The following is a 14,202-nucleotide window of genomic DNA, read 5'->3' on the forward strand; positions in this document are numbered from 1 at the left end:
TATAACCCTTTATTTTCCAGTAGGGGAAAGAGGAAATATTATGATATTTTGTAATGATAATTTCAACGGAATTTGTCCTGAACATAATACTTTCCCTCAATCCACTCATCTTTTTCCAAAAGTGATTGAAAATCAGAAGAATGACTTGAGATATGGTGGGGGTGGGGGGGAGATTAAATAAAAACTGTATTTTAACTAAATGACCTGATTTGCTCCCTAATAATGTATGTTTTCCTCGATTCAAAGTTAGATATTCAACAACTAGCCCCAACTGTAGGCTATAAGAGCCCTTGAGCTTCATACATCTGCTTCCAAAATGGGATACAATGGAAATGGATGCATTTCCATTGCCAACCTTGCTATTTGCATTTGCTTTGACAGCATAAATACCATCCCAAAAACTGTATTGAGGACAAGTCCTTAGCAAGGAACCTTTACTTTCCAAACAATGTTCCTGACGGACCTAACTTGCTCAGGGCTCTGGTCGCCACTTAATGGAGTACTATGCAAGTAATTTCTCATAAAAAAAAAATGTTCTCACTCCGATTCAAACCAAAGAAAATAATGAGGGCTAAAAGTTATCTTTATTTTAAATGCCAGATGCTAGGTTGTAAAGGAACGAGAGGAGAAAGAGAAAGACAGCAAACAAAGCTGACAGAACAACAGAGAGGCAGCAGTTGTGCTAAGAGAAATATATACCTTAGTCCCTTTTTGGGCAGCGTATTTCTGTCAAGTTGCATGCTGTTAAAACAAAGAAACCCCCTAAGGACATACTATAAACAAAACTTCCAAATTACAAATTCTACAACAATTTTTCTCTGTGTGAACCCATACAAAATAATTTACTATAACACAACTCGAATGCTTAACTCGTTAAAGAAGGCTATGCCAAGGGTTACCAGATGTCCATTTCTGACACAGATGTGAGTTCCTTTTCAGAGCCAACCCCATTCAAATAATTATTTTGCCTGGCAATTCCTAAACATATCTGCTTGATTATACGATCATAGATTTAGAAATGGAAGGGATGCCAGAGGTCATCTGGTCCAAGCCTTTCATTTTTTTTTTTTTTAACAGATGAGAAAATAGTGCTGGAGAGGATAAGGGACTTGTTCAGTTAGCAGAGGAAGGTTTTGAACCCAGGTTCTCTTGAATCCAAATTTAGTTTTCTCTCCATTGCATGAAAGCATGGTTTCACCTTGTATATCACCAAAGGCTGAGTCTGATATTGTCAGGGTTTCCCTTGTTCTATCACTCTCTTACTGTAACAAATATAGTGGTATGGTGCTCTGCCAATTACCTATTAGTTGACTACTCTGAGTTTACCTATAAGAACAGCCAGTGGATGGAACGGAAGCATACTGGCTCTATTTAAACTAGAGTGGGATATTTGGATGAACAGATTAGACCATTGCAAATGACTTCATTGAAAATAAAATTCTTTCATATATAGGCAAACCCCAGTTAACAGGAAAAGAAGAAAATTCTTTTTTTTTTTCCCCATGCTGGGCCCAGTTAGGTCCAAATTAAAGTTCAAAATAAGGGGAAAGTACGGGGTATGTCCTCCTTTTCATTAAGTAATCTTTGTCTAAAAAATAAATGTTTCTGCCTACACCTGAATAGACATCTTAATGAATTAAACATTATAAACCTTCCTTTGGAGATTACAAATTATAATACTAATGATTTATCAAAACAGTAATGTTCTCAGTCTCCACTTTTCAAGACCAGTAGAGTACCACATCCTTTGCTATATATAAAGGGATCTAGGGATAAATGACAACTAGCTTTTTAATCTAAACTGAGGAGAAGGGAGCTGTGCCTTTTCACCATCATGTGGGATATCCTGGCTATAATTATCAGTAATTGGGAAGGAATGTTGGATTGAACATCTAACATTTTATCTTTCTTCCACAAGCATGTTTGTTACATGAACACTACCCAAGAATTAAAAGAAAACAGAATATGCACGATGAGAATGAGATAATATGAATGTCAAATTAAATCATCTTACAGCTAATTAATTGAAATCCAAAATAAAAATGTTTGCTTCTAATGAAACTCAATAACTCAGCACTTCAATATGGTGGAGAACATTGTATAATCAAGAGTTTCCAATGTTCCCTGTTCATACATAGTATGAACAACCCATAAATGTAGTAAATTTAGAACTGGAAGGACACTTAGACATCATTTAGTCTATGTTATCCTTCATTGATGAAGAGCTTAGGACCCAGTGAGGTTAACACATGCAGTAAGTAGTAGAGGAAAGAATTTAAACTCAAGCTCTTTGATGTGAAATCCAGTATTTTTTTCTACTCAGCCACAACTGCTTACCAGAATTATGAATGAAATTAATTAAATCAACAGTAAGTTTTTTTTTTTAGTAGAGGTTAAAAAAAGTGGATTTCACAGAAATTAAAGTTATGTTGAAACATCTAAATCTGACCTTAATTTAATTAAGGAATTGCTTGGTTTTAAATGTTATTTTAGAACTTCCCTCTGCAATCTGTATGACCAGAGTCATCAAAGTTCAGTAATATGAAGGGCATTAACAAGTAATGAATATTTTTGCTCATGTTATTTGATGAGTTTACAGTAGTAACAAGGAAATTAATAGAAAGAAAAAATAGTAAAAATAGTTGATTGAATAAATCAGCCAGATGAGTATTCTTTGCCAAACCAACATGGCCACTGAATCAAAGATTCACTCTAGTTTACAAAAATAAAAGATGTAGGGTTTTCTTTTAATTTCTATCACAGTTGCCGAGCTCATAATCATTATAAAAAGACTGAAAAGGAATTGTGAAATAGAGGCAACTCATTATGTTTTAAAAAGAAATGAAACACCTCTGGACATAATCTTAGGACAAAATCAGTCTACTCTATAAACATTTTTAAAGCTCTTACTACATACAAGCTCCTGCAAAGGAATGATCCCAACTGCTTGGGATATAAAGAGGAAAAACAAAGATAATCAGGGAAATTATACTGCTTAACCTACCTAGAGCTATGGACTCAAGGAACTACTAAATATGAAGCTCTACATATGGTCATTAGACAACTGCACATGTTTTGCTTCTCACACTGTGACCTCGATAAAGGACTTGTCATTTTCAAGTCATCAAAGGATTCCTGACTTGAATCAAAGCTATATTTTCCCCCTCCATTCTTGGATCTTTTTGTCTCCTTGCATTTCTAGCACTGCTGACCAAGGGAAAGATAGTAGGGGGTGGAATGGAGACCATTCTCCAAAGAAAGAGGAAAAAGCACCATGACATAATTATTGTCAATGTAGGAATCACTCACTGGTCTTACTGTGGCTAAAAGGATCATTATTTCTCAAACAAGTCTTCATTTTTATTCAATGATTTTCAAAACAAGGAAAATGAATTCTTTTTATTCAGATTAAATTTTATGAAGTGAACTGTATGGCAGATGGCATGGTAGTATACTTCTGGATTTCTAGATAAGTCTTTTACTAATCTAAGTGAAACACAATCCTTAAGTCTCAATATATGGTAATTCAAACGTCAACATAATTATAGCTAAAGAATTTTCTTCTAACAGATTTTTGTTAAATTTATTACTTGTAATTTTGCTCACAGAGTAAAATAAAACATGCCCTTCAGCATCAAAAGCATTTCAATACTCTAATTAATGGGTCCTTTAATTATCTGCAAGATTAATCTATATTTATATTTTATAGTCATACAGATATTAAATATTAACTCGGCAGAACTTAATACATTGATCAAACTAACCTGTTAAAAGCTGATGGACAATCATGTGAGTAATTAAATATGGGTTTATTGAAGTTTGCTTTGTAAATTTTATACATGTCTATTTTAGAATTAGAATCTATATTTAGAATGCTCTCAAGTTCAAAAATCAATTTATTTCAGCCACTTAAAGCCAAGACATTTTTTTCAAAGAAAAGGAAATCTATAGTTCTTGTCATATTTCTATAGCTGGCATTTCATTAGCTTTGATATTTTATAATTTGTGGTCATATCAAAATAACACTATGAAGTGTTTCAAATGGGTCACATTGGGGTTGATATATTTTTATTCAGTTATCATGATGATTGAATACCAGGGAAACACATTGGCACATGATTAATCAGATTCACTTATCTTTATGACAAAGGTGGGAGTGGGGAAGACCTGAACATTTGTGGTAGGGAGTGATTTGGGTCAATAATTTGAGATTGGATGGATTATTTATAATTTGTCCTGCCGTTTGGTAATTCACTGGCCAGTTATTAATCTAATCCATCATAAACATATAAACTGTCTCTTGAGTGTACACATTTCAGCTACAGAATGCTAACAAGTATATATTACAAAAGAAAGGAAACTATTTTCAAGGCTCTTAATGATATACTGCAAGAGGTAAAGAAAATGATGGATGAAGTCCTCTATTCTTTCTACAAGTAGACAAACAATAATTTTAAAAGCTACAGAAAAAAAGCATGATTGCTAACATTAGAGTCCACCAGAAACTTTTCAGCAGATCTTTGTCTTATAGGCTGTTTGTTAATGATAACACAAAAAAATAAGGGAAATGGGAAAAATATTTGCAGTCTAGCTGATGGCTGCCGGGTGTTCCTACATGTTTCACTTTCTCCATTTTCTGTTTGAAGCAAAAACCAAAAACCCTGCAACTTTGCAATTATCTTATAATCTTATGACTCAGTGATCGTGTCACACCAAGTATCAAAGGTTGCAAGACTTCAGAATGCTCTGAAAAGTAATTTTTCAAGCGAAGAGATAGTTTGTCACTATCGCCAAACAATTCTGTACTGAGGACAGTAAAAGTCAAAGAGAATGTAAATACAGTTGAGGGGCAAGGGATCATCATTTTATTTTCTTTTAGATGCATTTCAGAGAGTTGAGAAAAGACAGGAGAAGAATGGGAAATGTTCAGAGTTAGAAGTTATCCCTGAAACTCTAGATGGTTCTTCTTGGTAGGTGTGCAAATTAATTGCTTTTTGAGATGCATGGTAGAACAAGTCAGAAAGACAAAGGTTGGTATTTCAGGAATAAGTTTGTGGGATAGAAAATGACTGCTTGGAGAAAGTAGGAAGTTTGAGGGCAGGAAAAAGGAATGATGGGCAACCAGCAGATAGGCAATAAGACAGACTTGAACAGTAAGTTCCTTCTTTTTTATTTTTTAATGGGAAATGGTGCTTGGCAACAAATGATAGGGGAAGCACCACTTGAGACTATGATGATTAACTCCTTGGGCAATACTAAACAGCATCAAAATCCATGAACATTTAGTACCTGAAATGAAGTGCTTATACTATATCTATATCCATATCTTCTAGTAAGCCACTTTAATCAGTAGTAACTTCTTGGTCAGACATGGACGAGTCACAAAGGATAGACAAGTATGGATAAACCCTATGTTGGAGGGTGGATCCAGATTGATGAGACAGAGATTATCCATTTGAGTAATTAAGTATTTGAGAGAGCGTATTCCCTTTGAATATTTTGAGACGCTCACCTATGTATTTTTCTCTCTCTTCACATTAAAAGAAACCCCAAACCAATCTTTAAAACTTTCTAGTAAGTCCCTCAAAATCAAGACCATCAAGATTTTTATTGGTGTTAGGCTTTTAAAAAAAATATACCAAAATTTCCTTTAAGTATTTGTGAATATTAATTCATTTTTAAGCCAAACCGATTTGTTACGATCCACCAGTGATTCATTGGTTCCTTGCCCATATAAATGAAAAAGAAAGCAACTTGAACATATGGCCAAAAGCATCATATTGGATACTATTTAAAAGGACCGCTTAAGAACCTGAATAGAAGAATAAAGGGGACTTGCACTGCCAGGACCTTAGGCCCAAACACTCAATTTTTGATGGGACATTATGCATTATTTGCATGAATATATACTTTAGCTTTTATTCAAGTTGCTTATGATATGATTGCCATATATGTATATGTGCATACATATATCCATATCCACATGCATATTCATATGCATACACATACATATGTATATATATAATATATATATTTGTATACATACACCTATACCTACAACTATAAACATATAAAAGCAATCACTGGATCTTCCCATACTTATTGGTTAATTCATCTATAAATTTGGGCAGAGTAGTTCTATTTCTTTCTATCTTTCCATGAAAGATCCAATCTCATATGCTTCCACATGGCAAAATTTCTGTCAAATCATAGGAATTTCGCCCATGGGCAAAGCACATGTCACTGGTCCATTTACTCTGTGTTCTAATTCAACAAGAGTAAACGTTCCAATACAGATCTGGTTTGAGCCTCCAGCCTCCTCACTGCTCCAGACATCAGTATCCCAGCAAAGCTCACCTTTCTGAAAGAGTAGATCTCACACTACCAGTCCTCATGAGCAGGCTCTGAACCTCTTGAGTGCCTGTAGTCAATCCAGACAGAGAGCCATGATGGCTGAGAGGGAGGTCAATAGACTCAGAGCTTGTATGGAGACTAGTCATTGACTGGTAGCTTGGAGTGTCCTTGCTGCCAGCAGATGAGCTGCTCAGATTGGCAGCCCACACAAGACCACCTGAGGTGAAAGAGTGAACCGATGCTGGGCTGGAAGCCAACGAGTGGCTTAAGCTTATAACATCTGTCGTTAAGTCTGAGGGTTTATTGAAGAGAGGGCTGCTGCCTTCACTCTGCCCACCAGCACTGCCCAGGCTGCCTGTACCCGACGATGGAGACTCCAGACTGCCTTGTCGCGCTAATGTGGTACAAGGGCTGGGCATTACTGAGGAGGATTTCACAACCTCAGAATTAGGTGCAGAGGCAGATTTGCCACCCGCCTTGGCACCAAACAACCTAAAAGAAAAACAAATAACAACTTCAGTTGTTATTCAGAGAAACTAATAACCACATTCAGTATTCAGGGTACAATATCTACAGAGCCCAAGCATGTGTGTTTGAAGTAAGCAAGAGTGGTGAGAAAACATCGTTTTGGTTTTGAGTGTGTGCACTTTGTATTTCTGAGTTTTCTGATGAAATGCCAGCAATCGACTTTTCCCTCAGAACACAGAGGGCTAAGTTACTCATACACCCAGGGAGGTCAAGGCAGAGCTGAGCCAAACAAGAAGATGTCTGGCTTTAATGTCTTTTTTTTTAATTAAGTAAATGAGATTATACTTTCACCCAAAATTAATATTTTAACTATTCTTGCTATTAAATTATTTATAGCGTCATATTCTCAAAATGGCTTCAGTTACTTCAGCACAGAACACTCGCAAAGGGGGACTTTCTTTAGTTTATTCAAAATTTAATTTAAACAGTTGCTTAGGACAATTTTGGGAGGTTATTCTGCACAGCTGGTGGCTTCATTGGCTGCCAAGTTGTATCTAGTTAGCCTTACTATGGGGCACTGAACGAAGCAAGTCAGATTCCTCGCAATCTTTCCTTAGATGAGCAAAAGGACTGCCTGTCAGCTGCCAGGAGTTTCCTGAAATATACATATGGAAGTATAATGATGATATGAAACACATGATGCCCTGCTCCAAGGCCATTGGAGATGATTTAGGTGATGGAAGTTGGACGGCAATTCAGAAAATGTTTTTGTTGTTTAGATGCAGGAAATAAAAAAAAATATTCTGAGTGAAATTTCATTCATGTAAATGTGGGGTCTCTTGTGAAATGCAGCAATGATTATTGTCTGAGTTACAATACAATGCATAATTCTCCATAGTAGAATATTTCGTAGCTAATAAGCAAAAATTATTTCATAGGGAACGGGCCGCAGGAGGGCACTACTGGCTTTTACTTAAACAATAGAACTATTAACTCTGAATGTCATGCTTTTTTTTTTCATAAAGAATCAACATTTCAAAAAGAAAAATCTACATGAATTAACATTTCTACTGAAGAAAAAACTTCAAATACTCAAGTTCTTAAAAAGCACCATGCATTAGAAGTTGTCTAAAATATAAAGGTAAATGTTTTAATATCTGCCATCTCCAAGGCACAAAGAACTTTAGTTTAAATTATAGGAAGCAAACAAATGTAAGCACAATTTTAGAAATGGAAGGGATCTTGAACATCACCTAGGTTAACTCTCATTTTGCAGAAGAGGAAGCTGGGATCCAAAAGGACATAGTCATTTATTTAACTTCACTGAGAAAAAAGACCTAAAAATTAATAATCTCACTTATTTTATCATTTCACTGGAAATCGAATAATTTTTTAAAAAATATTTCTATCCATGGCATAAATTCACTTTCACTGCCCACTGAACAATGGTTTCTGTTACTCTGAAGTTTTGTTTATGAAATGCCAAAGCAGCCAGATAGAAAGACAGAAAATGAAGTTAATCACTTAAAAATCTGAACGTTTCCAAAGGGTCATTTGTTCAGAAATATCTAGATGCTTTTGGCACCAGGTAGACAAACTCAATCTAATCTGTTACTGTTTGGGACCTTACAGTTTGGATATGACAAGAAGCATCATCCATCTACATGTATAACTGTCAGCTTGAAAGACATTTTCATTCATTGTTATCTCGTGTTCATTAATAGTCTTTAAAATAATGGACAGTGCAAAAAAAAACAAAACAAAACAACTGTCCTTTTCCAAAAGGGATTCACAAGCCCTGCAATGTGGAAAGCAAGAGTGGATATCTGAGGAATTTATATTAGACATTAACTATTAGTATTAATTCTATGTTGCTGTCATCTATTTACATGATATCTTATGATATCTTAATATCATAAAGATATATTCCACTAATGAGTCCAACTATGGTGAAATAGGTCCAAATGGCCACTTCTCACACTCCTTTAGGTAATGTTGGAAATATATATATATATATAATTTATTGACTTCACAGACTTATAGCATTTGAAAAAATCTAAATGCAACTATCAAGATACATAACATTTCCCTTTTGTGGGAGAGAAATGGGGGTGGGCAAATATGACTTTTTTTTTAAACCACATATGACTCCTTACCTTCTAAATGTAGGTGAGGCAATATCGGGATACTTGGAACCTGGCTGCCTGAGTCCTTGTGTTCCACATGCATTGGCAGAGGTTGGGCTGGACTTGGGGGAACTGGACAAAGAAACACTCTCTGAATCTGACACTGCCACCTTCTCCTTCTCCTTGTCTGTCTGATTGATGGTGACGGGACTGGACCGCCCAGACCCTATCTTGGTTGGCTCTCTCAGCTTGGTAGCGGTGGCCCCTCCAGATTTGCTACTCACATTAGAGTCAATGCTGCTGGTACTGGATCTGTGTCCACCCCGGCCAGGAATGCCACTCGGGCTCGATTTTGAAGGGCGTGGTAAGCTTCGGTACTGAAGTGTTGTCTTTGAACTCATGTGTAGCGCGCCATCATCCTGATTTTGAGAACCGTCCAAGCTGGTTTTTCTCCCTGCACTGGATTTCCCACCAATGGCTGCTGATTTGGGGGTTTTACCTAGTGTTGCAGAACCACTGGCGATGCTTGCTCCACTAGTGGTGATCATAGTAGATGATGCAACACCTGGCTTCTTAAATCCAAATGACCCAGTGGCAGTCGACCTCCCAATGCCTGATGGGGGCTTTTTCCCTTCATCTCCACTGCTTTTTCCTGCATCTGAAGGAGAACGTTGTATGGATGTCCCTTTAAGGGCCGTTTTCCCTTTCTCAGAAGCTTTGGCGTCATCTGTTTTTCCTAATTATAAAGACATACATGAGGATACATTTCTGCATTCATCATTTTAATTACTCTTATTTGAGGAGACACCTGAAATGCATTTTCTATCAATGTTATTATTTCATAAAGGTTTCTTTAAGGATTCTAAAAAAATTCCCCCAATACTAATTGACTACAACTTCATCAATAAATTTTGGTGGCAAATCAAAGCTTTAACAAATTAGTTTAGTAATGTTGTCTTAGAGATATGAGGTGAAATGAAAGGCTAAGGGTAATCAACAAGGAAGGATAATGCCTTATCGCCTGCAGTTCACCTTCCTTAGGATCACAATAGCACATTCTTAAACAATTTAGAGCTGGATGGAGCTTTAGAGTTCATCTACCTCAACTTTCTCATTTTACAGATTAGAAAACAGATTCTGAGGGGATAAATATTTTGTCCAAGGTCATTTAGCTAGCACCAGGCAGAGCTGGGATCAGAACCCAGATTCTTTTATTCCAAATCCAGGATTCTTTGTCTTTTACCATATTGTTCCCTAAATGTAACCATCACAAACATTTGCATATACTCTGTTGGAAGCAGTTTATTTAATTTATGTCTCAGATAATTCTGAATATACCATCATTATGAGAGTAAGGCAAAAAAAATAATAAAGGTTAAAGGAATTCACTACAGTCTCTCTTCCTCAACACACATGTCACTTGTAAACACACAAAAAAAGGCTTCTTATTTTCATGGCTCTCCAGACTTCAGAGTCAGGAAACTATTTGTAGCCTATAGCATCTGTGGTGAAACTCAGTGATCTACATAACACAAAAGCGTTGGTAAGAAAGTCCAAAGTTATTGCTAAGTGAACTTCTTTTGTTTCAACTGGACCAAGAAAAATTACAGCAGAGGTATAGGCCAACTGGGTGCTCTAGTATCTTACAGGTTTTTACCTGGAGCCATGTTTGATATACATGGGAAAGTATGGATGTTTGTGTTGTCTGTGTATTGGGGGGGGGTGAAAAGAAAGAGGTGAGGAAGAGGGAGAATGGGGAGGGAAAGGGTGGATAGGAGGAGAAAGGGTGGAGAGGTGGGGAAGAGAGGAGGGAAAAGAGGATAAGAGAGAGATGGAGAGAGGCAGGAGGGAAGGAGAGGGAGGAAGAAGAGAAAGGAAGAGAGAGAGGAAAAGGAAAAGAGAAAGGGAGAGTGAAAGAGGGGGAGGGAAGGGGAGAGAAGAGAAAGAGAAAGGAAGAGACGGGGAAATAGGTGGGGAAAGAAGGAGTGAAAAGGTAAAGGGAGAAGGGGAACAGATAGAGATAGGGAGAGAAATGGGGGATAGAGGAGGAAGAGAGAGAAAAGGGGGAAGAGGGAGAAGGGGGAGGGGAGAGAGAAAGAGACACAGAGACATAGAAGGGAGAGAGTGGGAGAAGAGAAGGGGAAGTGGAAAGGGTGACAGGGAGAAGTACTTTTCAATGATGTGAAGAAAATTCTTATGAATTATTTCCCACCTCTGCGCATTTGACAGATGGTCTTTGGTGCCTGGAATGCACTCCTTCCTCAGTTTTGCCTCTTGGAAATCCTAATTTCCTTCCTGGTTCAACTTAAGGACTTTCCCGATTTCCTACAAAATCAGACCTACACCCAGAGCTACAAAATCACTGTATTTGTTTTGTGCACAAGTACTTATCTGTGAACACATATGTTCACACAAATTGCTAGGAATTTATTTTGTGCATAGATAGTTATCTATGAACGTGGTGTAGTTACCTAGAAGAACGTAAGATTCTTGAGAGCAGGATTGGCTCACTTTTGCATTTTTATGCCAAGTGACCAACTCAGTTCCTGGAATATAGTAATTGCTTAATGAGTTTGTGGATTGTTTACCTACCTCAGGATCACTGTGAGGAAAGCATTTTGCAAACCTTAAAGTGCTATACAAAAATGAGTTATCATTATCACCATCATTGTAATTGATGGTGATTAGTATCAATCTATTTATAAAAAATATTAAGTAGAAAAAAAATGACCACAAACAGTCCACTTCACAGGCTTCAAAATATAATCCTACCAGGAGTCTTGAGGCCACTCGTTCCAGCTTTGTGCCTGGATGGTGTCCCTCCTTGGGCAGACATACCCCGCCGCCAAGACCCTGTCTGTGAAACGGACAGAGCTGCCTTCTGCCCTCCCTTCTCTGAGTCTTCCGACAGTCCCGGGGGAGCAGCTTTCCACTTGCTGCTGTTGTCCGCATGGCCGTCAAATTCTTCCTCGGGTTTCTTCTGCTCCTCTGTGCTATCCCAGGTGTCATCTGCTACAGAACGTTTCTCTGAATCTGTCTTCAGCTATAAGAAATGCATCCCAAATAAGATATACAGGCAATGGGGTATAGAAATCTATCCTACTCTACAGGAAAATGGAAGGGGAAGGGAATAAGACAAGGGGGAGCAGATAGAAAGGAGGGCAGTTTAGGGGAAGGGGTATTCAGAATGCATGCCATCTTAGGGTGGGAGGAGAGGTGAGATGGGGAGAAAATCTGGAACTCAAAATCTTGTGGAAGTGAATGTTGAAAACTAAAAATAAATAAGTTAATAAGTAAAAAAAAAAAAGAAAAGAAAGAAATGCATCCCAGAAAAAAAAAAAAAACAAAACTATAAAATGGGAGTTAAGACACAAGCTTGTGTTTTGAAAGAGAAAAACAAAATATTGGTAAGAGAAATCAGTGAGTTTTTTTTTTAATTTTTTATTTGTGTTCTTATTTACTGATGTTTCATTTGCTTTTTGGTATTTTTTTTAGAATTCTCATTATCATTAAAAATACATGATGACACATCTCAGTACTTGCATGAATAAATCTTTGCCCCAAATCCCTGATTAAAATTCTCTAGGGAACAACTTATGTTCAAAGGGAAATACAACAAAGACTTCTAAAATTTCAAGTGAAAGCAATAAAAGATAAACACTGGTTATTAAATGTTGTTTTTGCTTAACAGCTTAAAAATCACTCCAGCAGTCTGTTACAGAAACATTAGTGAAAAATAACCATCATGATCCAAAAAGAGATGCATTTTTTCCAATGTATTATTTAGATTTGCCAGCAACAATAAGCAGAGTTTGAAAGAAGGTCTTTGGTTCTGTTAGGCTATAATCAAGAGAAAATTAATTTGCTCTGAAGGTAGTCTATTCAATATATAGCAAATTTCTCTATTCCCTCAGAGCTTTGAAACAACAGGGAAGAGAAGATAATAATAGAAAGGATGGGCACAGATGCCCTACTCTAACATAGAGGTACTTGGAAGATAATGTCAAAGCCAGTCCTGCAATGATCAACGACCTTGCTAGACCAAGTTGGATCTAATTTACATTTTGCAGCATTTTGATCTTTTATAGGCAAAAGGATGTTCCAATGTGTGGTTAAGTGTACCAACACAACATAGGGTGAATAATAGCATGGGCCCATGATGGTGATGTTGCCCTCGCATATCCATATGCACCTTGGCAGTGATCTCTGCACACCCATGGATGTTAGGTGTTTTGGTGGTAGAAGTCAAGAAGGAACACTGGCAAAAGAAAAGAGGGTATTTTTACCTGAGTGTTCTTCCTCGAAGGGGCTGTCATGTTGGAATAAGAACTGACAGAGGATCCAGTATTTAGGTCATCTGTGCTGAGGTTATCAAGAGTATCACTGAGTCCACTACTTACTGAGCTGCTGTCATCCCAGCTAGAGGAAGAGAAATGAAGCAGGTTTTGTATAAGGTGGATACAACTTTAACCCCACTATAAAAATCAACAGAAAAAAATGTGCATATATATTTATTTATGCATAAGTATACAAATGTTCATGTGTGGATAAATACACATACATCTACATGCATGTTTATACACATATAAATATATAGATGCCTGTGTGTATATACAAATATACACAGTGTTCAAGCCTGGGCATTTCTAACAGAATTCTCCTCTACCAGGCTTATCCTAACTTTGACCCTCAGGCAGCAGAGAGTAGTGAATAAATCATTCTCTCCGCCAATGTGGCAAGTCATATATATATGTTAAGATTTGAACTCCAGGTCACATATATACATATCACAAATGCACATAGAATATGTAATGCATATCCATGTGTCCATTTGTATGTGTATACCCACAAATGTATATATTTCCATATACATTCACATATGCATGCACAAAATGTATGTCATTGAAAATGTTTTCAAATCTCAAGAGGTAGGAGAATGTGTATCCTTTCTCCACTCCTAATAGGAACAAGTTCTTCTTTCCATTATGAAGCCATTGGCACGAATGCAATTGTGGAAACACTGCATCTATGATGGCTTCCATATGAGTGGACCTAAGATCAACCTTGCTAATCAATATTATCAATTAGTATAATGATATATAACAAGCCACAATGAAGTTACTTGCAATTGATATAACAGTGTCTGTTGTGGAGGATTGAAGAAATAAGAAATTTTATGATTTTTGATAAGAGCAATCTCACCCCCTCAAAAAAATAAAAGTTGTTCTTCATGTCAAGCCTATAAGATAGTTAA

At 36.8% G+C, this 14,202-nt stretch overlaps 1 protein-coding gene across 6 annotated transcripts in view; it reads right to left on the bottom strand.

Moving 5' to 3' along the window:
- The window catches only part of NAV3 (neuron navigator 3), a 389,994-nt gene that overhangs the window by 103,755 nt on the left and 272,037 nt on the right, over nt 1–14,202 (bottom strand). For 5 of the 6 annotated variants that reach the window (XM_027842471.1, XM_027842474.1, XM_027842472.1 and 2 more), the window contains 5 exons: nt 13,235–13,367; nt 11,721–11,991; nt 8,979–9,684; nt 6,358–6,846; nt 700–741 (listed from right to left, as the gene is read on the bottom strand). In XM_027842471.1, coding sequence (XP_027698272.1) covers nt 700–741; nt 6,358–6,846; nt 8,979–9,684; nt 11,721–11,991; nt 13,235–13,367 — 1,641 coding nt within the window. The remainder of the gene's footprint in view (nt 1–699; nt 742–6,357; nt 6,847–8,978; nt 9,685–11,720; nt 11,992–13,234; nt 13,368–14,202) is intronic. The other variant, XM_027842473.1, reaches the window with a different exon arrangement.

This window comes from Vombatus ursinus, unplaced genomic scaffold, assembly GCF_900497805.2.
Source record: "Vombatus ursinus unplaced genomic scaffold, bare-nosed wombat genome assembly UNPS02014874.1, whole genome shotgun sequence".
Taxonomy (NCBI): Eukaryota; Metazoa; Chordata; class Mammalia; order Diprotodontia; family Vombatidae; genus Vombatus; species Vombatus ursinus.